The sequence below is a fragment of the Thunnus albacares genome, chromosome 15 (assembly GCF_914725855.1).
Source record: "Thunnus albacares chromosome 15, fThuAlb1.1, whole genome shotgun sequence".
Lineage (NCBI taxonomy): Eukaryota > Metazoa > Chordata > Actinopteri > Scombriformes > Scombridae > Thunnus > Thunnus albacares.
In genome coordinates, this window is record NC_058120.1 from 7302424 (window position 1) to 7325139 (window position 22716).

The 22716-nt window shown below is 40.4% G+C and overlaps 1 protein-coding gene across 4 annotated transcripts; it reads right to left on the reverse strand.

Annotated features, from left to right (window-relative positions):
• Window positions 1–1580: 1580 nt before the first annotated feature.
• On the reverse strand, window positions 1581–22359 carry ctage5 (CTAGE family, member 5). 4 transcript variants are annotated; one of them, XM_044375188.1, is made up of 28 exons: window positions 22116–22359; window positions 21741–21874; window positions 20311–20397; window positions 19806–20115; window positions 14535–14837; window positions 14169–14269; window positions 10934–11065; window positions 10735–10756; window positions 10484–10572; window positions 10127–10198; window positions 9614–9724; window positions 9064–9135; window positions 8834–8938; window positions 8561–8683; window positions 8112–8291; window positions 7877–7967; window positions 7590–7657; window positions 7431–7501; window positions 7236–7337; window positions 7048–7144; window positions 6633–6700; window positions 6192–6277; window positions 5940–6053; window positions 5309–5443; window positions 3849–4019; window positions 3590–3642; window positions 3302–3479; window positions 1581–3213 (listed from the first exon to the last, which is right to left on the reverse strand). In XM_044375188.1, the coding sequence occupies exons 1-28, from the start codon at window positions 22234–22236 to the stop codon at window positions 3017–3019; spliced, it is 3393 nt and encodes a 1130-aa protein (XP_044231123.1). In that variant the 5' UTR covers window positions 22237–22359; the 3' UTR covers window positions 1581–3016. The 4 variants fall into 4 exon arrangements, with proteins under 4 accessions (XP_044231123.1, XP_044231122.1, XP_044231125.1 ...); XM_044375187.1 differs by lacking the exons at window positions 5309–5443; window positions 19806–20115; window positions 20311–20397; window positions 21741–21874; window positions 22116–22359 and adding an exon at window positions 14964–16632; XM_044375190.1 differs by lacking the exons at window positions 14169–14269; window positions 14535–14837; window positions 19806–20115; ... (1 more) ...; window positions 21741–21874; window positions 22116–22359 and adding an exon at window positions 12855–12969.
• Between the last annotated feature and the right edge of the window lie 357 nt (window positions 22360–22716).

The window sequence follows — 22716 nt, forward strand, 5'->3', positions numbered from 1 at the left end:
TTAATATTAACACATAGTGCTTGTTTCTATTCAAGTTCTTGACTTAGTCAGGCGTTAAAGCCTTTAATCATTCAAGACTTTTAAAGCTGGATTTATCAGCCTGATCAAAGATATTCTTGTTTATTCCATGTTTCATACAGGAAACTGTTCTTACTGAACGTTACACAGCACCTACAAAGTATTGCTTCATTTACCCTCTTATCTCTGCAGCTTTCAGCACTGTTCAAAAAAAATCACTGAATTCGGTTTGGGAGTCAATTGGCTTTTCAGCATAGGGGAGTGTGAGAGTTGCAGCTTCCACATACAGTGACATCATGTGCATACCCTCTAAATAATGCACATAAGCCAAAGTATGTCTCGTTTTACTAACGACTCCTAACTCTTACTAAAGGCAAAATACAAACCTGGGACAAATGTAAGTTATTGTAGCATTGCAGCTTTGTGGATTAAGGCAAAATTCTGCAAATTACACAGGAATTTCTGCTTCAGCTAAGTGGGAAGACTATGCTTTTTACTGTGACTGCCCCCATTTTACCTCAGAGTAATATTTTAGAGAATTGAAGACCAGTTCAGGTGATTGTACAACAGCTTGTTTCCAACTAGGGGAGAGTGACAGTGGCAACTTCCAAATACAGTGACATCATGTGCATATCCAGTATTTACTGTACATGAAAACACACTATACCCATGTGTGTCTCATTTTAATAACGACTCATTCTCTAGAAGAATAGCCCTGCAAATATAGTGATCACAAAAGAAAAAAGGACATAAGAACTCCCCTTTTTTATACCAGAAATACCAAAAAATGTTACCAAAAATACATGTGTAACTAATAACATTAACAATGGGTCCATTCTATGTGTCCCAGTATGTACAATAACAGCACCTTGGCACACCTAAATGTAATACGTCCATCTATCATAAATGTTATTAGTAACACCTGTGCTTCACCTGCTTTAACATTCCTTAAAATTATGTTGTAACTAGATAACTAGATTACTTACCACCTCCAACACTGTGTTGATGTTTACAATATGGAAATTGAACAAGAAAAAACAAAATCGTAAATCATTTGTATTTCCTGAGATTAAAGAGGGAAAGCGGCTTATTTTGATAACACATCAGATCTTGCCAAATTTGATTTAACCCAATATATACCAGTATTTACCTGTAATTTAAATTATACTGTTTAGAAGTCTTGTCATTGAAACTGCACACTTGCAAATGTATGTTTTTTTCACTTTCAAATAAGCATTCTGTAAATGTATAAAACGACACATGACAGATTGGTTAGGTAACATTACATATGAATTGTGCTGTTCAATCTGGGTTATAATAATTTGAAGTACATATTTAAAAGAATACTACAAGAATAATATGATTTGCAATTACTAACTTAACATAAAGCATTTCAACAGCATATGTATGTACAGTAAATATTATCCTGATCAATAACGAAGCCTAACTTCCAATTAAATGCCAGTGTTTTGTTATCCATGTTAGCCGCTGATTGCTGTTACAATTCCATGTGCAACAAATTGCACATTAATATAATACATGAGTGAAATATGGAGGCAATAACAATTTGACAATCTTTATTCATCTATTAATAATCACTTTTTACAAAATTCACATGAATGTCATTCTGCCTGTGTTTACCTTCAGAGCCATTCTAGCTTTGAAAGTAGCCACTCTTCCAGTCAGTCCATTTGATTCACCACTCTGTGACTAACAAGTCACAGCTTACTTCAAGAAAATACAAATGGCTATTATAAGCCACTTTATTCAAGCCAGGCCATATGTAAGTCATTGTAACAAGATCAAAAGCACTGTTTACTTGCTGCTCTGTTTGAAGAAGTAGCTTTTATGATGAATCTTCAAAATCCCACAAGAAAGCCAGTAAATTAAGTTATGCACTGTAATTATATTTCAAGAAAATGTCTCATTTGACCTATGAGGAGTATTTATGGGTGTTTAAGACCAACTCAGTTCAGTCTCTTGACAAAACAAGACTAAATGTGATCTGACAAAGTGTAGTAAAATCCGTGTCAACAACAACAACAACAAAGCAGATGCTAAATGGCTAATTTTTTTAAATTAAGATGACAATGGCCAATGAGTCTTGGTATGACAAAATATAATGCATTTAGCCTAAAAAGATATAAGTATTTCCTCCCTGACAGCTTCTTTTCTGTCATCAGCATGAAATGTTGACCACTGACATAAAATGCTCCATTCTCAAAACCAACCACACATACAGCGTTCCTACATGCGCACATGTTGTCCTATGTTCAATTAAAAACCTTTCTGGCATTGTCAAGCAAACAAACAACTGTTTCTGCTTCACATGGCAACATCTCCCGCATAAATATACACACGTACACGAGATTAGGCTGCTGTGCTCCTGGCTGTGAAATAGCTGTCGCACACTCTGGATCCATATGCATTTCTTTTTTATTTAGATGACATTTAATGATTGATTATTATTGATCTTGAAGAAGGCCTGAGGGCCGAAACGTCATTTAAATAAAAGAGAAATGAATATGGAGCCAGAGGGTGAAACACTTTTTTTTTTACCTACTCTCAAGTCTACTTTCAGTGATCAGTACCTCACTACAACCCTTGGTGTGTGATACTTTTCCATAATATGTGAAATTGCTGACACCATGACTCCACAACAACAGGGACTACCTGACAGGGAATGCAGCTGGATGATGATTGTGGCAGCATGAGAGTAAAAGAAAGGAAGGAAGAAAGAAAGAAAATGACAAGGCAGAAGAGAGAGAAAAGACAGGATGTAAATGGAGGAGAAAGACAGAGCCTAAGAACAAAACGGGTTACTGATGGCTAATAGTTTCCCCTCCATTGACACTATCATTAAATACATCCACCTGCTTAATAAATAGTTGTTACAGAAAAGAAAAAGGTGGAAAAAGCTGCCTGCCCACCATCCATCTAATGCTGACTGAACATTAACCAGAAACACATCTTGGCTCAAGTGGAAATATGGGTAAGTTCAAATGACGTCTTGAGGCGAGGGTGTGTGCTCCTCTGGCGACTGGCTGTGTGGGCGAGGACCCATGGAAGGAGGCGGGAGGTCATCGGGCGGTGGGGGCCGCATCGGAGGGCCGTAGGAGGGCATGTGAGGGTGAGGTGGTCCACCGGGAGGGAAACGGGGAGGGAACATCATGCCTGGAGGTGGAGGAGCCCACACTAGAGACAAAGGATAGAGAGAGTCAGGTCACACTGATGACATCTGGAGATAAGATGGTACGAGCCGCAAAGATGTGGGACTTCTTACTAGGCATCATGGGAGGCCCCCCCGGTCCCCTGGGAGGATAGAAGTCAGGAGGTGGGGGTCCATAGGGGGCTCTACGAGGAAAGGGACCGTCCATGGGGCCCATGGGTGGGCCAGGAGGGGGTGCGCCCCCCATCCTTGGATCTGCTTCAGGGGGAGTCCTTCGATCACTAGGACCAGACTGGTGACAGATACAGAAAGGTAAATATTACAAAGGCACATTTAGATCCACACACACATACACACACACACACACACACACATATACATACATATACATACATGTCTTACCTCTCTGTGATCTTGTTCACCAGGTCCAAGGCTGTTCTCTCTGAATGAGCCATCTGGATTGACAAACACATTGAGGAGTAGATGTGACTCAAGTCCACATTCAAATACAGATATTCACAAATGTTTTCCTTCAGCTTTTTCATTTCAATGCATCTAAGTTCAAGTAAATACATTTGAGAGGACATCTACAGTACAAAAGTTACAAATGGGAACATTATAAAAGGAATGACAAGCAGTTATAGAGTTTCCAGTCACTCACCTGCCATGTCTGCAGGGTGGGGGCGTCCTGGGGGGCCAGGAGGGAGGCCCCTAGGATGGGGAAGAGGAGGGCCGAGTGGGAGGGAGCCAGGAGGAGGCAGAATGCCCATCGGTCCTGGAGGAGGAAGAGGTCTCCTGTACATGGGACCTCCAGGTTCTGGAAACATGTAGCCTGGGCGAGAGAGATGCAAAGAGATGATATGTGAAGAATATTATAACTAAAAATCTTTCCTCAGGTGTAAAAAGATAAAACAACGCTCTAACGTGTCACATTGATATCTTTGGAGGTTGCTCCATTTATTAATAATGTTGAGGACAATAAAGTGTGATCGTCTAATGGATACATGTTGACCTAAAACTAAGAAATATGATCAAACCTGAGTTTTGTTGTTTATAATTTAAAAATTAGACAAAACAAAAAGTTGTGTAAATTGTGTTTTCAGGTGGATTTTTAGGATCATATGATATATGATCTGATGTCCACACTGCTGAATCACAAACACTTTTATGGCAGAGCTTCATATGCAACTAGCTTTCCTGTTTCACAATGCAATAAACATAATACACATGCACTGTCATCATGCATTAGCATTCTCATGCACACGATATTCCATAACTTTTGACTTGACAAACACAGGAGCAGCTAATAACTAATGATAATGATGGCTCACTGTGACACCATAAATGGAAGATAATGTTATTAGTAACACGTGTGCTTTTCCTGCTATGACAAGTCAAAATTTCTGCTGTGAAAAAAGGGCATTTGGAGTTCGAAAACAGTGTAAACACATTACCACGATGCCTTTAGAACATAATGAAATACTGGGCCTGAACACAATCACAGTGCACACGGTGCAGCATAGTCAGACAGAATTCTTACTCATGTATAAATAATGTAACACAGTGAAAATGATGCATGGTTGATGGCAAAGCGGAAATCCAGCAGTGCCACATGCACGTCTCCCTCTGAGAGTGAAGACTCATACGTTAATGTTCCTTGGTGCAGTATGAAGGCTGATTCTCACTTTGATGTGCAGGAGCAGGAATCAGCAGGAACACAACTGTTCTATTTTCATCCTTGCATTCACAACTCAGTGTTAGTATTGTCAGCACAGTGCAGTTTTTTTATATTTAGGTCACCTTGAGCTGACTAGATTATTTTTTTCAACACTGGACCTCAGTAAAATAAAAACATAAAAACATACATCAATAAAATGTAAAGCACATTTAAAACACTTGAATGTTTAAATTGTTTGACAAGAAACTTGTGGTCTTTAAGGAGTTTAAAATCTTAAGCACTTACCTGCTTAGTTTTGGATCAAACTGATGAAACATTTGTGATTGTCAGAAATGATCTTTTTTTGGCTGTGCAGGCATCACCAGGCCTTTCTGATAATACTGGTAGACCTGCCATAAATTTCTAATTGTCTCTGACTTTCTTTGTCTTGTATTTACACACACCTGGAGGTCCTAGGGGCCCGGGGGGTCCTGGTGGGGGTCCCCTGCGTTCTCTCTCCCATGTAGGAGAGATTGAGCCGCTGTCTGAGTGAGGACCTCCGCTCCGCTCCATGTCCCCATAGCCACCAGGGGGCTCCACTGGACCACAAGAAAGTGGGAAGGAGAGAAGGAGAGAGGAAAAGGACATGACAGAGAGAGGAACAGGCAGAACCGATAGCGCAAAAACAAAATATCAGACAGTGAAGACAATTACACCAGAATGAGCAAACATTTTCACATGCACATTCCAGAGCACCGATAGCATGCCAGCATTCAGACCATGCTACCACACATGTTTCAGCACAGAAGGCTGGCCATTGCCAACATGCTGCATGTGCTTTGTTGTAATGACTGTATGAGACTAGATGAGGAAATGTACTGCATGTAAAATAATCCCAATCAGTGAAAGCTACTATACAGGAAGTGGCTTATTATTTAGGAGAGAGCACACAGTTGTACTTAATCTAATCTGTAATCTATATTTATGCTTGCAATGTAGGTGTTTTTGTAGATCATTAAAGTGGGTCTTATTTGGTTTGGTGTATGGCTGCAGCTGACTGTATGTGGATTTGGATGTGGATTTCTGTGTTCATACCTCTAGGAGACAGTCTAGCAGGTGGACCCTCCATCAGTGTGGGAGGAGACAGGAAAGCTCTGGTTTCAGATGCGGGTCGACCCAGAGGAGAAGGACCGTACGGTGACCTTTCAGCTGAAGGTGAAAGATAGTTTGGTGAGTGCACAGTCAAGGAAATCTGCCTACTGTTTGTATGCAAAGATCCACCAGACACAGGATATACTGCATGCTCACTAACGCATGTTTAGCGTATTTGTGTGTGTGCGCGCTAACCTCGGAAAGGCAGTGGTCTAGCCAGACTTTCCAAGGCGTAGGGATCTTTGTCGAGGGCGTCCATTTTAAACTGTGTGTCTGTCAGCCTGTAAATAAACACGCCTGAGTTAACATAGAGCAGACGTTGTTTTCTGGAGCCAACACAATGTGATGTATGCAGTGTAAAAAAAACATAATGAGTAAATTAAAAAAAGATGAAAACACTCACAAAACAAAAACATTCAGTTTTGATTTTGAATTTTTTTAAATGATACCGCTGTTGGTTTCATGTACCACCAACATAAATATATTCTGAACAATCCATTTTTGAGTACATCTAAAAGTGAGTACACCTTAAACTTGTGTTAATTTAAGTTCAGTAAACTAATGGAGATGAGGACAGAAAAAGTCTCCATGAGGGTGCCGTCAGTGACTCGCTCAAAAATGTGAAATTCTGCTTACTTCTGTCTGAGGAGGGCGTTTTCTCTCCTGGTGTCTGATAGTTCTCTGTCTGCTGCGCGGGCTGCCAGCTGGAGAATCAAGTAAAAATCAGAAACATAATGCACATAAAGACAAAGTCAAGATCAGCCTGCTATATATAAATATACCACTATGATCAGTGATTTGAATCAAGTGCTCCTGACATTATAGTTCATGACAGTAGGACTGTTACAAAACAAAATTTGTCTCCTAACATTGAACATCAGAACAGGTCTGTGTGTGCTGCAGTAACAGGAAATGCTAAAACATACATTTGACTGTAATCAGTGGCCAAACAATCACAGCTACACCAACACTCTTTGGCCAAACAAAATGAATGGACCTCGGCATGTTTTTCTCACTTTTCTGGAGTGGTTTGTGATGGAGTTTTACTAACCCAGTTATTGTGAGCCTTCTTCTCATGTGCTGATATTTGGGTCTGGTAAGACTGTTTGGTTTTCTCCAGCTCTTCCTCCATCTCTTCTGCACGATGTCTGCGGAAACATAGTGATTATACACAGGGGAGAGTGAGTATGTGTAGAAAGTATATTACATACTGTTAATGTGATGTGAGGAATCAGCTACCTGTAGTTCTGAAGTTCCTCCATGGCCAACGCAATGTTTTTGTCCGCTTTGTTTAACTTCTCTTCTTTCTGCAGGCGCTCCTTCTCCTCCACTGTCAGCAGTCTGCAAGCACACACATTCATCAACATCCTCATTACTTTTTCAAAAAATTGATTTACACCAAACTTATCCATATATGTGTTTATGTGTCTCTACCTGTGCAGCTTGAGCTCGTTCTCCTGGTACATCTCTGTCATAATATTGAGCTTCTGTTGTAATCGTTGCACCTGAGCACATTAATAAAGAGTATTAATACAAAGGCAAATGAATGTATATAATAAAATATCACACTAATGCATAGTTGAGGTTAGCTACCTGATCTGAGTAGTTCTCACTGTCTGACTGCAGAGATAATTTCTCATTCTCCAGCTCCTTGATGCTCACTAGAGGAGAAAAACACACAGAGAGGCACAAAGATGTGACAAACATAACATCAGTGAACTGTATAATTGTTTTATAACCTGTAAGAACTGTTGTTTACATGTCACAGATTACATAACAGATTGTATACATTGTTGTGGCCAACATTAATCATCATCCTGCACTTGTTTTGTTCTGTATCAGGCATGATAATGATCTGCCTCAGTGAATCCTTGACTCACCTTCCAGCTCTTCTTTAGCTTTGACTTCATCATTCAGTTTGGCAAATGTTCTGTCCTTGTCTTCATCGACTGATTTGAGGTCTGCATTCAGCTACACAAGAAAATACAAACACAACATATTTGCAGGTGTTCAATAAATTATATGGGGAGGTTTAATCACAATAAGTCTGGTTTAGTCTAGAAAGCTTCCAAACATATTTTATAATACTGTCCCAGTCTACGCATTGTTGTTTACCTTAGCAGCATAAATGAGTTTCTGGACTTTCTGGAGGTGGCCTTGTGATTCGTCCCCTCTTCCATTCTCCTCTCCTTTTCCTGCTGTCCCATTGGACGTCTCCTCTCCTCCTTCCTCACCCCGTTCTTCTTCCAGGTCTGAATCCCATGCTTTCATTCTCAGCAGCCGATCCGTTAAGGACTGGAAGCAGACAAATTACTTGGTTTCAACCAATTTTCTCACAAAACTAATCATGTCAAATAACAAAAGTGAATCCTTGAACCAAAGTTTTTTATCCGTTTGCAGTCTTCTTTTGTAGTAGTTCTTCTAAGAATATCTATATTATAGATTCTATATACAGTGTGGAAAATTATATTCTCTAATATTTTATTAGAAATTTCAAGGACATTACACAGTACCTAACTACAATATAATTTATTTATTTTAATTAATGCTACAACCAATCATACCATTATACGCTCATCTTTGTTGGCCACATCCTGAACCATCCCGCTGTAGGCGACCTCACACCTCCTCATCTCCTCCTCCAACTCACTCACTCGCTCTGCCCATCCCTCCACCTGCTGCCGTAACTGCAGACGGAAACAAAAGACAGAGACATGAAACGATGGTGCAGAAAAGCACAATGGTAGTACAGATGGAGAGGGGAGAAAGACCAAGAATGCTTTAACAATCACTTGCCATCATACACATATCATCACTGTAGGTGTCTGGATGCTCACCTGAGCGTTGCTCTCCTGTTGCAGTGTGTTCTCCTCTCCAGCTGTTTCCAGGTTCCTCTGTAGTCTGTCACTGTTCATGCTGTACACTTTCAGAGTGGTTTGTGCCTAGAAACAGACAGAGAGACAGCCATAATGTCATGAAACACAGAGTGACACAGCAGAGGAGTTAAAGAGGAAACAGCAGAGGTGAGGAGCAGAAGCAGGAGAGCTTGAAAGATGGAGAACTGCACCTGTTCTTCCTGTGACTGGAGGTCTTTGGTTTCTTCCTCACATGTTTTCATGCTCTCCTCGAGTGCTGCTATCTGGAATGATAACAAAAAATAATTCACTGGATCAATATCACACTAGGGGCTGCAACCGATGATTATTTTCATTATCGATTAATCTGTTGATCATTTTCTTGATCAATTAGTAGTTTGGTCCATAAAATGTCAGAAAATGGTGAAAAATCTTTTCAAAGCCCTTGTCTTATTTTGTCCTGTCCAGTTTACTATATAGAGGACTAAATAAACCAGAAAATATTCACATTTCAGAAGCTGGAATCAGTGAATTTGGATATTTTTTTCTTAAAAATTGACTCCAAATGATTAACTGATTATAAAAATAGTTGGCAACTAATCAATAAATCGACTAATTGCATCTATTGCAATAGTATGCTCATACTACTGCAATCATACTATTGCAATGGATGCTCATTCCTATTCCAACTGCGACTGTTGAATAGTTAATGACATGACTGCTGGAGTTTGGCAGTGTTTATAGTAGTGTGTGTCTTCCTACCCTCCTTTCTTGCTCTAGCCTGTGTTCTCTCTGCTGGTCCAGCTGATCCTTCAGTTGATCTAGATCCCTCTCCAGCTCTCTTTTAGCATGTTCCAACTGTCTGGTTTTGGCCTGGAGGAGCAAGAAAACAAGATGTTTTGAGGAAACTCAAGGTCATGCTACAGTGCAAAATGTGAAAAATAATTCCATTTCAGACTAATGTGTGAGGCAGTTCAAATTTTGACCTTTGACTATAGCACCATCATCAGAGCAATATTTGAAAATGCACCCACATTAAAATATCTAACCTATCTAACATTTTTCTATAACTTTGTTCGGAAGCACTTTTTCAAACATTCCAAGGATTAAAAAGATGTCTGACTGATTGAAGTTACTTCTTATAAGAAATGGTAGAAGCATTTTACAATTGAGGCAAACCTCAAACTTCCAAAAGTATGTCCCACTGATAAACGTTTACCCAGGTTTAGATATTTATTAATTTCTAAACCCTCTCTCTGTCTCTTTCTGCCTTACCTCCAGATGTTCTGTCTTTTGAGTTTGGGCCAAGACACCGCTGTCCCTCAGTGAGGTCTCCAGTTCATCATACTACAAATGACACATAACAAAGAAATAAATCATATTAAGTATGGACAAGATTCCTGGCAATCCTGATTTCAAATGACTATATTTGGATATACAGTGCATATGCAATTACTCCATAATGTAAGAGGTTTCTGTTTTTTCATCACACTTCAGACATCATGCTAAATACGACATGTTTTTCAAGCCATGCAAATCAAAGCATACTAATCTGTCTTTAGATTAAAAGACATGATGTTGTGTCATACAGTTTCTGTCTCCATTTAGCTGACAGTCAGCACCAGTACCAACCTCTTGTTGACATGTGCTGAGAGTCTCAAGGACTTTACACTTCTCATCCAGGAGCTGTGCAACCTGCTCAGCCATCCACCGCTCTCTACCTGGAAAAACATGGAATACAAATCATGAAGATACATCAAATTATTAGTCAATCAATCCTTCTCTGTTATATGTGTTGGTATACGGCAGACAGAGAGAGGAGGAAATGACAGCATTCAGTGATGTATTAGTGAAAATCTTATGTTAAGAAAGTGAGAACTTACTTCGATACATTCTGCTTTTGACCTTTGGAGAAATAAGGAGAAAACAACGATCATCCATTAGTCATTAAAGAGATTGATGGATTGTTAAATAGCCTGTCTCTATGTGTGAACCAACAATATCACCACAAATTCATAGAAACAGCATCTTTATTATGTTCATGTGAACTGTATATAATGTGTGTATGTGTTATGTACTCACAGAGCTATAACATCTACAGCTGAACAACAGCATTGTCACCAGCCCCACAAGACTGGAGATGATGACTGGTTCCCATGGCACCCCGTACAGGTCAGGCCCAGGTCTGATGTCATCAGGCAGCGAAGATACAACCTGGAAGAAGAGGAGAGACGAACTGTTTACCATAGGAGCTGGCTGTGATCAAAATGATCTTTGTTAGTATGGAAACAAAATCTAGTTCACTGTTTTTCAACTTAGTGAATTGTATACTCATTATGTACATTAGGATCAGCGTCTTCCTACTGCATGACCAACTTGTATTGACTTTTAGACAATACACCTAAAAAAAACTATTCCAATGAATAGTTAAATCTCTTTTTTAATGAATGCGTTAAACACTAAAGGTTAAGTTTCATGCATCTTATCTTCACCTGATCATACAGGTTTCACATTAGACACAGTGGTTTTTAATCTAGATCTTGGTCTATAGGAACAAATGTTTGTAAACAGTTACATAGTTACAACCTTGACAGTTTACTACACAGCTGTTATAAGAAACTGTAGTAGAGAAATGTCAGTGGTATAGATAGATAGTTAGATTGATCGATCGATTGATAGTTAGATTTGACAACAATAAAAGTACATGCAAGACTGCAGTCACTCAGTCCTGACATACAATTAAATTACCGAGGATAAAAACACAATAAAGCTAACACTTATTTCCATTTTGGTCCTCTAAGGGGAAAAGTGGGTAGAATGGCAGATATTTAAATCAGGCAAGACCAGTTAAAACACATGCAATAACAAAAACACACAATCAAACTAACCAACAGCCAAAGACAAAAACAGAACCGTGCAACAAGCAAAACAAACTTATGATTGGCTTTTCATCAACCATATCATATTTATCTGCTGCAAAGAAAATTCACAAACACCTGCCATCTTTTAGCTAAACACGTTGACAATCACAAACACATTTGAAAGAGCAACATAAATTTTCAAAATAGTCTTGACAGCTGGTTGGCAGCACTGGTAGGACACACAAAAAGTCAAATATGAGAGGTACACAGTAAAACGTGTACATTTTAAGGAATAATACTGAGCTGTTTTCAGTTACATGACAGTCCGTTACGTTCTTTCAGTTATGAAGGCTAGTTGGGAAATGCTAACGAAACCTGCCACATAACGTACATCCTTCACTTTCTCCACGGCGATACTATAGTAAGCTTCAGCCGTCGCCTGAAAGTCCACCGCTCTGCTGGCCAACTGGTCGCTCGCCATTTCCAAATTATTTCATTTGGTCCAATATTTTGGTGATATTTTTCATCAAAACATGATATAAGGAACAGAAACTACAGCCGCCAACCGGGCTAGCGGTGGATTCACTTCCCAAACGTTCAAGAGTGGACGACGTAACGTTGTACGTCGCAGGGGGGGGAATATTTTGAATTTTCTCTACAAACTCAAACTCCCTGTAACGACTCGAATAGATTGTTACTGCTTAAAGTAATATAATAAAACATATAATAAACACGAATAATTAAATATAACACATATGTTTTTTTGAGTACTCATGCCGGCTCAGGAAGGGGCAATGACACCCCTGCTAATGTAAATGGTTTACTCGCAACGTCACCAATTGTAGAATGCCACACTGGCATATCGGAGCAATGACACTAAAAGAAACAGGTGTCACCTAAATAACTACAGTATTCTCAATATGACACGTGTGACTAAATATAATTATCACAAAATTATGTGTTTACACAAAAGCCCCCCTCCCCTCTCTCGAGCAGCGTGTGACCATATATTATCTGTTTTGAGTTAAGGGCACAGGCTAATAAGGCTAAAAACAAACTGGTTTTAGTAGGACACAGGTGAACACATGACTCAGGTTAACTTGTTAACATTCATCTAATGTTAGACAAAAGGTTATACTCACCGAAGCTGCCTCATTTTCGTTCATTTGAAACTAGAAAATAACTTTGCCTCTCAAATGATTTAAAACAGATAGAGAACTGGCTGGACGTGTGTAGTGGACCAGCACTAGTAGGAATGTGAGTGATCCTTGACAGCTGGGAGGTATGCAAAACTGTATGCCAAAGGCAGAGTCATATCAACATGTCACAAGTTCAGTGTCTTAAAGGACCAGACCCAGCACTTTCAGAGTAACTGTATGGATCAAGAGGGCCAGGCAGTTGTTTTGCATACTTTTGGAACCAAAGCTGCCCATAGAAAATAATCCATAAAGGCAGAAGTTGCCCTTTGTATCAGTGAACCAAAAGTTACCCAACTAAACATGACAGGTTGGGTCTAGCAGAAATTCAGTGGAAACCTGCTTTTACCTGCTGTAAATTATGATCAGTATCCACCAGACCATGCTGTAAGAATGCACAGAATGAACCTATTCCAAACTACTGTTCATTAAACTTTTAGCACTTATCCCCTGAGAAAACTTAACTAAAGTTAATTGTTTAAGAATATTCCTCTAATTGCATGTAAGGTTTTATTAGGATTTATGGCACTATTTAAGACATTTGTGGTACTTTTGTTTTGTTGAAATGATGAAACATCCCTCTCAAACACATAGACTGAAGAAACATACAGTACTGTGCAAAAGTTTTAGGCACTCTAGATGTTTAGATTCTTATCTATTATGTAATATCATCAGGGAGGTGTCTGATCAGTCCCAAATTTATTCTGCAGCATGACAATGACCCCAAATGTACAGCTAGAGTCATAAAGAACTAACTTCAGCGACAAGAAGAACAACAGGTCCTGCAACAGATGGTTTGGCCCCCACAAAACCCTGATCTCAAGATCATGGAGTTAGTCTGGGATCACAAGAAGAGACAAAAGCAACTGAGATGCTTAAATCCACATAAGAACTGTGACAAGTTCTCCAAGATGCAGGAACAACCGTCCTGCCAAGTACCTTAAAAAACTGTGCAGGTGTACCGATTAGAGCTGCTGCTGTTTTAAAGGCAAATCATGGTCACACCAAATTATGATTTCATTTAGGTTCCCTCTGTTTACTGAACTTTGTATGAAGTCAATATTTTTGAAAGCATCCTCACTTTGGCACAAAACTTTAGCACAGTACTGTATATTGTAGCTGTATACCGTAAACCTGCTCTGTTATTCCACTATCACAAAGACAAATTACAAATCTGTTTTAGATTATTTAATAATAATCTAGCCTTGTATTGGCTCCCATGGAGTGATCTGATTGAACCTGATATCTGATAACTCTTACCTGCACAGTAAGCCATATGAGGAGCTTCCTCACTGCACAAACATGAGTGAATGAATCTTCAGCAATCTGATGAACAAAGTCCAGAATCTGCTTCATTACCCCTGGGGTCAGAGTCACACACATAATGGACAATTAAGCTTTTATCACCAACTTCTTTTATGGTATTATAAATATAGTGTATAATCTGATGAAAGTTTGTGTAATACTAGTGTAAAATATGCCATATTAGCCCAGGTTGTGTGTTGCAGGAATGAGGCTGCAGCAGGTTGGAGTAGCATCCCCTTTTATATTTCTTAATTTAAAAGACATCATCTTTTCATCTGTTAATAATCTTCCACGATGAAGGTATATGTGGGTCATCCATACCTTTCTGTGACTGTGGTGATCCAGGCTGATTGTGAGACACCTTACTACCCGTCTCCTTGGGGGGCATTCTCTCTTCTTCACCTCCTCTTTCCATCTCTCCTCTTTTCTCAGTTTCCTTCTCTTTTCCTGTGCCTCCACTCAGTTGTCCATCCCTCTCTTTCTCCTCCTCCATCCCTTCATCTCTGCCAATTTTGTCATTCAGGCCTACAGAAGCGTCACCTGTCTTTCTTGACTCGTCGCCCGCAATCACCTCCTGATCTTTGCTGTGTGCTGAACAGGATGCACCGACACAGCTGGCCTCACCTGTATATGGGAACACATGCATTCTGATTGAGACAAATGCAAAAACCATACTAAACTTGCAGAATTGAATTGAATCAGAGTACCTCTAACATCAGCCATGATATTTGTGGCAATGAAAACATATACCTTGACGGTTTGCTCGAATGATGTCTGATTTTCGTGTGTTGAATGTCTCTCTCACTCTTTTCAGCAGCATTTCTAGTTTCTGAAGTGCGATGAGTGTTCTGGTCTTTTCCTTGTCCTCCTGCGGTGCATCTGTGAGCTTCATACTCGGAGCAAAGAGTGTCTCCCTGCGGTGATGCAGAAGTGTTTCTATATCCAACAATATAGACTCATCATCATCAAGGTCTTCAGTCACGGGTTCTGAGTGGCCCAGAATGTAATCCAAAAACTGCAGCTTGTGTTGCCCAAAGAGCTCCTCCAAAATAGTCGTGTCATCCGCGCTCATATGGGCGAGGAGGGTCTTGTAATGTTTGGAGGCGGTTTTCGGTTTGAGGGGCGCTTCGGTGTTCGGAGATAGAACGCTGGGATGAGAAGGGGTCTGCGTTTGGGAGGGAGATGATGGCTGGATCTCGGCAATGGCAGGAGAGTCTTGACTTGTAGGAGTAGCGGAATCCGGTTCTTGCTCAGGAGTCAAAGAGGCTTGTGGCTGAGATGTCTCACCTGTGCTGGTATCCAAACTCGGCGCCGGTTCTGTTGACTCCTTTATTTCAGTGGTTGGCGTTTCGCCGAAGAGGTTGAAGGCATTTTTGAAAAGACCGAACGCTCCTCCACTTTCAGCCTCTGCTGTCCCTCTATTGTGATCGTCAGAGTGTATTTGTTCTGTTATCTTCCCAGTGTCGCTGGTTTCACCTGCACATTTCATATCTGCATCGTTACAGAGGTCTGCATTTTTTGTTTCGCCTGAATACAGATGATCTGAACTTTCATTAGGAAGCCTGTGGTCATTCTCACCTGAATATGGTACCTCATTGTCTGTGTGTTCATTTTCTCCTTTCTGATCAGAGATGCCGTTAGCACTGTTTCTACCAATGTGTTCATTCTGCTCAATGTTTTTTGTCTCCTCTTGTTCTTTTCCCCTCACATCAGCCTTAGTATCATCATTTCTTTTTTCTTCCATTTCATTTTTCATCTTTCCCTCCTCCTGTATTCTATCCTTATCACTCTCAAAGGAGATCCTCTCACTCTCTTCTGTCCTGGCTGATAACATGTGACCACTGTCATCCTGTCCTGTTTGTATTGTCCCCTTATAAACTGAACTCGATCCATTCTCAGAGTCGTGTTTTTCATCTTGAACAGATTGAGAACAAAGCTCATTTGAGCATTTAAGACTCTCCTCTTCCTCTTTGCTCTTCGTCTTGTCCTCCACATCCTTTGCCTGCTGTTTTACTTCAACCTCCCTCTTCTCCTCCTCCTTAACCTCTACTGCCTCCTGTTTTTCCTCTTCCTGTAACTCCCCTTCCCTCCTCTCTCCTTCTGCCTGGAAGCTTTCAGTCTGACTCTTTTCTGTCTTTTCGGCTGCTTCAGAGAACACAGATTCCGATTCCTCTTGTGTTTCTTTCTCATTGCTGATGTCGTTCTGATTGTGAGGTGAAGAGTGGAGACCTTTTACCACCTCTTCCAAATCCTCCTGCTTCTCCTCTTCTTTTAACTCCTCCTGTTTCTCTTCTTTCTTTAACCCCTCCGCCACCTCCTTCTTCGTCTCTTCCTTTACCTCCTCTATTTCCTGCTGCTTCTCCTCTTCCTTTAAACCCTCAACAGGCTTCTCTTCTTCTTTTAACTCATCCCCCTCTTCCTGCTTCTCTTCTTTCTTTAACTCCTCCACCACCTCCTGCTTCTTCTCTTCCACGTCCTCTTTCTTCTCCTCTTCCTTTAACTCCCCCACCACCTCCTGTCTCTCTTCCTTCTTTAACTCCTCCACCACCTCCTGTTTCTCTTCCTTCTTTAACTCCTCCACCACCTCCTGTTTCTCCTCTTTCTTTAACTCCTCCACCACCTCCTGTTTCTCCTCTTTCTTTAACTCCTCCACCACCTCCTGTTTCTTTTCTTCCTTTAATTCCTCCACCACTTCATCTTTCTCTTCTTTCTTTAACCCTTCCACCACCTCCTGCTTCTTCCCTTCCACTTCCTCTTCCTTCTCCTCTTCCTTTAACTCATCTACCACCTCCTGTTTCTCTTCTTTCTTTAACTCCTCCACCACCTCCTGCTTCTTCTCTTCCACTTCCTCTTTCTTCTCTTCTTTCTTTAACTCCCCCACCACCCCCTTTTTCTCTTCTTTCTTTAACTCCTCCACTTCCTCTTTCTTCTCTTCTTTCTTTAACTCCTTCACCACCTCCTGCTTCTTCTCTTCCACTTCCTCTTTCTTCTCTTCTTTCTTTAACTCCTCCACCACCCCCTTTTTCTCTTCTTTCTTTAACTCCTCCACTTCCTCTTTCTTCTCTTTTTTCTTTAACTCCTCCACCACCTCCTGCTTCTCTTCTTTCTTTAACCCCTCCACCACCTCCTTCTTCTTCTCTTCCTTTATCTCTTCACTTAACCCCCCAACTTCCTCCTTTGTCCCTTCCTTTAACTCCTCTGCTTCCTCCTTTTTCTCATCTTTCTTAAATTCCTCCACTTCCTCCTGCTTCTCATCTCTCTTTAACTCATCTACCGCCTCACATTTTTCCGGTTCTTTGAACTCCTCCACTTCCTTCTGCTTCTCCTCTTCCTTCATGTCTTCCACCTCCTTTATCTCCTCCTGTTTCTCCTCTTCCTTTGACTGTTCCATCTCCTCCTGCTTTTCATTGTCCTTTAAGTCCTCCACCTTCTTCTGTTTCTCCTCTTCCTTTAACTCTTCTATCCCCTCCGGCTTCTCATTGTCCTTTAATTCCTGTGTCTTCTCTTGTTTCTCCTCTTCCTTTATCTCCTCCACTTCTTTTACCTCCTCCTGTTTCTCCCCTTCTTTTAACTCTTCTATTTCCTGCTGCTTTTCCTCTTCCTTTGATCCTTCTTCAGTCTCTGCGTTTGTTTCGGACTTCCGGTCACTTTCCTTCATAAAGTCTTTCTCAAAGTTTAATGTGTCTTTCTCAGCTTGAGCTGATTGGAAGTTGGTTTCCGTTTCCATTAATTTGTCTGCATCACCTTCATTTTTTGTGGTCATCTTTTGCGTCTGTGGAGACACAGAGGCCAGATCTATGTTGTCCGTATTGGTATCTTGATTGGGTGTGCTTCCGGTCCCTCCGACCTCCTCTGAGGTATGTTCATGCATTTCAGTAATTCTATTAGCAGTATGGGATGAACCAAAGTCCTGAGAGCTGCCTTCAACAGATTGTGCTTCTCTTCCCTGTCCTAACTCACCATGATGTGTCTCTGTTTCTGTGTTATTATCAGTCTTGGCTAGTGTGTCTGAATGACCAACAGTTAAACTGTCATCCTCACTGGGCACTGGTTCATTTTTTTCCTCAGCTGTGTCAGATGATAAAGAAGGCAGACTCCCTCCACTGCTGTCTTCTGCACCACCACTGACTTGACTTTGTTCTGCTGATTCATCACGCAGAGTCGTGGGAACCTCTTGGTGATGTACATCTGTCTGTTCATTACTCCCTTCACCTTTATGACCATCACCACTGGCACCAATTTCAACAGACGTTTCAGTAGATTCTTCTGTGTTATCACTCTGTTTTGTAATTTCTGCCTCTTCCTCATCCACGCTCTCTGTTTTCTCGCCTTGCAGTGGATCTTTTTTGACCTCCTCAGCCTCACTATCAGATTGTCCCATGGAATTTGACCCTAAATCGTCAGAACTGGAAACAGAGCTTGAGGCGATGTCATTTTGTGAAACAGAATCCTGATCAATGTCACTTGCAGTTTGAATTTCTTCTCCTGGCTCTCTGCCATTAAACTCATCCTCATTTCCTACTGATTCGGGCATCTGATGATCTTCACTCTCCATTTCTGTCTTCTTTTCCTCATCCACTACATTTTTCTCGTTCTTGTTATCATCTAAAATTTGACCTTCCTCTTCTTCCTTGCTAGACGATACGGCATGGGACTTTTCCTCTAACTTGTCATTACTGTCAGCATTGACTGATGCTGTGTTGCTTGACTGTGTCTCTGTGTCTGATGGGAGATGTTGATCTTGTTGAGTTTCAGTTGTGTCTTTGTTGGAGCTGCTAATAATATCACCTTCTGCTTCAAGTACTGACTCTGTTTTGGTCACAACCTTTTCCTCTAGTTTCTCGAAGCTCGGCTCTGTCTTTGCCTCATCTGTCAGTGCAGGTTGTGATTGACTGGTGTCCACGGTCTGTGAGCCCGGTGGTTGTTCTAAGGTTTTGTCCTCCTCTGTCTCTTTAAAGCCAGTTTCATCAACTTCATTCTTATCTTTCCTGAAGCCTAAAATGTCTGTGACCCCTAAATCAAACCATGAGCTGGATGCTGGCTGTTCCTCTTCCTCTTGGCTTGTCTCCTCAGCCTCTCTAATATCGGCTGTTGTCTCGTCTCCTGACTCCTGATTGGTCAGGCCAAACCCCAGTGTACTGGAGAGTCCATTTCCCAGCCAACCCAATGTCCCCATCTCTTTCTTCTCCTCACCTTGTAATTGATCGGCTTCCAGGTCCAGAGACAATCTCCTGCCCCTGAATTTCTCCGCAGGTTCTTTTTCTTCATCCATTTCTGTTTTTTCATCGTGCTCTTGTTCCGTCTTTTTCTCGCCTCCAAAACCAAGCCACCCGGTCATAGTTGAAGTGAAAGAATCGGCAGTTTCTCCATCTTCTTCTTGACTGTTTACACTGTCTTTGGCATCATCAGGTTTCCCTTCTCCTCCCAGCCCCAGCCACCCCGTCATTGAAGAAGTGAAAGAATCTTTAGCCTGTGTCTCTTCAATCTCATCTTTTTTCTCTCCTTCAGCCACATCGCCAGGTTCTTCCTCATTTGCCAGACCTAACCATCCTGTCACTGAAGAACTGAGCCAGGAAGAGGAGGAAGACCCACCTTGTTCATTCAGAGCTGCAGGAGTCTCGTCCACTTCTGCGTGAGTCCCGGCAGCGTCATCACCTTCATTTTTGTTTTCGTTCTCTTCTGCTGATGCGACTTCAGATTCCTGCACTGGAGATTCTGTAGTGGCGTCTTCAGATGTCAAAGGACTTCCAGCATTAGTGTCATCAGTGTATGGGCTGGTTTGGGTCGCTTCTGACTCCTGGATTGGGATTTCCTGATCACTGTCATCATCATCACCATCAGTGTCCAAATGACCAGAGTCAATGGGATACCCGAACTCATCCATACAGTAGAAATCTGATTCCTGAATGAGGAGAGGAAATAAAAATATGGCACTTAAGTAACAAGTAACCTCAATGCTACAGGAATAAATAAATAATTTTCTGGGAAAGCAAGAAAATAATGCATGTACATGTATTGTAAATGTAGGTTTATTCTTATTCCATCAACTTTCGTACTTATTATAAAAGAAGAGTTAGTGAAATTAAAGCTTATTCACCTGTGTCTCCACTATTTTCTCCGTAGTCGCATAAACCTGCTCTTCTTCCACTGCTTCCTTTGGGAAATAGCCAAACTTTCTGTCAATCTGAAATAAAAAAAAAATCACAGTTATAAAGCCACAGCAGCATTGTGGAAGAATTGAAGTAGAGCACACAGGAGAGTCAATATGAGAGCAAATGAGAAACACACAAAGCTCATTTGTTAAATTTCTTCAAAGGTTTCCTTCCTCAGTTTTCAGTCATTTTCAGTGCCAGCTTTATAGTCAAGTGATGCACTTGAAAAGCATGATGTCAGAAAGTAGGCTTGGATTGTGAGTCTGATTTCTCACAACACAAAAAGCACACAGAAACTGTATGCAAATTTTATATTATGGTCATTATTTTTGTTTTTAACTTGATATATACCATATTTGCTGTATATTTCAGCTCATGCAAATATGTGTTACAGAAAAGAATCATCCACAAACAAGGTCAGTTGATACTTCAACTGAATTCTTTTTACTGCTTTGTTTCTGTCATTTTTCAATCCTGACATGTTTTCTCAGCTAAAGGTTTGATTGCTATCACAATGTAAGATTAAATTATAATCTTAATTTTATCATATTACTGATCATTTCACATCTTATTCAACTATATCCATACATTCCTCCAGATTTAAAGTCTTAACAAGCATTTTTTGTGTATTCAGGTGTACGTTTGGTTGAATCATTCCTTAGTAAAAGCTTCCGGCTTGATAGAAATAAGCACTGATTTTGTTTTTGCTATAAGACACTCAAAGTAGTGGCTGTCGGATTTTAGAGCACTGAGAAGTTTAAGTAAAATCCCTAGGGCTCATAAATCACTATTAGGAACTGTATTGTGTGGTAGCATGTCAAAGTGTTTAAGAAGTCTTTTATCTAAATAAAGAATTACATCTTATATTTCTAACAAACAATGCTGTTCTTATACAGTTTGTATTTTAAAGATCCAAGTAAGGACAGGTATTGCAAACTAGAATAGACTATAAATGTTGTGATATGTGACACTGGTTCATGCTATATTCTTGTCCATATAAAATAAACGTTAAGTAATAAATAAAGTGATTGCTAAGATAGAAGACAAACAAGTTGCACTGATTGTTATTATTCACTAGTTCTGTCACTATCATTATATAAATGAAGTGAGGTGCTCTCACAGGCATTTGTGTTTCTCAGCCACAGTATTGCAAAAGCTTCCAACATGGCTCAACCAATCAGTGCAGAGAACCTCAACTATCTGTATTATAATCAAGACTAATCTCACATTTTAACCTATAGAACCAGAGATGAGAGACTATTTCAATGGGGTAGGTTATTCAACATATTTTGCTTTAAAGAGACAGGGATACAGACAGACAGACAGACAAAAAGACAGGCAAAAAGACAGAGACATACAGAGATATCAGACGTACACTGCCTGCCCAGAGGTCTTCCCTCTTTCCGGTCAGTTTGTGGTAAACAAGGATGGTGTCTCCTCGTCTGAAGCTCAGGAAACGACAGTCCTTACCATGGTGGTCCCTGGTGGCCTGTACCCTGCTCATCATGCCTACACACACACACACACACACACACACACACACACACACACACGCACGCACGCACACACACGCACAGTGGCAGAGACATAAAGATTCACAAAGGTGATAACAATGGATAGATAGTTGAAATAGGTGAATAAATTAATTACTGTGAAATACGATTGCTTTGAAAAAAAAGCCACGTTATAGACATAGTTTATTACAGTATATAATGCGTTAGAATGATATATTAGTAGCTTTAGCACTTACTTGCACACTCAGAATCTCCACAGATCTTGTAGTCAGACAACAAGCCCAGATTTAAGTGAGGTAAAATCATAAAAACTATGCCTGTGCCCCACAGGAACATGTAAGCCTGTGAAACAGCCATTCCTCACGTTTTAACAGTAGTGTATCAAGAGAAAATGTCCATAATTGGGGAAAATAACTCCGGTCAGTTGTGCTGGCAAGTGGACATTGCCTCTAAGCTGTTGCTGTCATGAAGACTCAATGGCAAATGAGAGAGCTGAGATAAGATATGTGCTAAGGCAAGCATGATAATCATTAACATTCAACACGTTTGTTTTTTTACAACCTTTGTGCGTATAGTCTGTATAGTATTTTTTTTTAATGCTCTTATATTTTGTCATCATATTTTTATGTCTTTTTATATATATGTATTCACTGTTTCTACAGTTAATGGAGCCTCCCAGCCAAAGTATTTCACACGATTGTACTTGTATAACAAGTGACTATAAACATCTTGAATCGATCTGGTCGCTGGTAAAAGGTTTTTATTTTACTTTAGAGCTTAATATTAGAGGAACATTCTATAATTTGCATTTCAGAGTGGAAAAAATCAACATTTTGT

Bases quoted from the DNA above. Each gene is read 5' to 3' on its own strand.
- ctage5 (XM_044375187.1), bottom strand. From the start codon at position 16,047: ATGTTATCAGCCAGGACAGAAGAGAGTGAGAGGATCTCCTTTGAGAGT. The intron at 6,701-7,047 runs GTTAGTAAAACT...TTGATTCTCCAG, and splicing joins AGAAGGCTCACAATAACTGG to CTGGCAGCCCGCGCAGCAGA. The intron at 3,214-3,301 runs GTAAGAAGTCCC...CTTTGTCTCTAG, and splicing joins GGGGCCTCCCATGATGCCTA to TGTGGGCTCCTCCACCTCCA.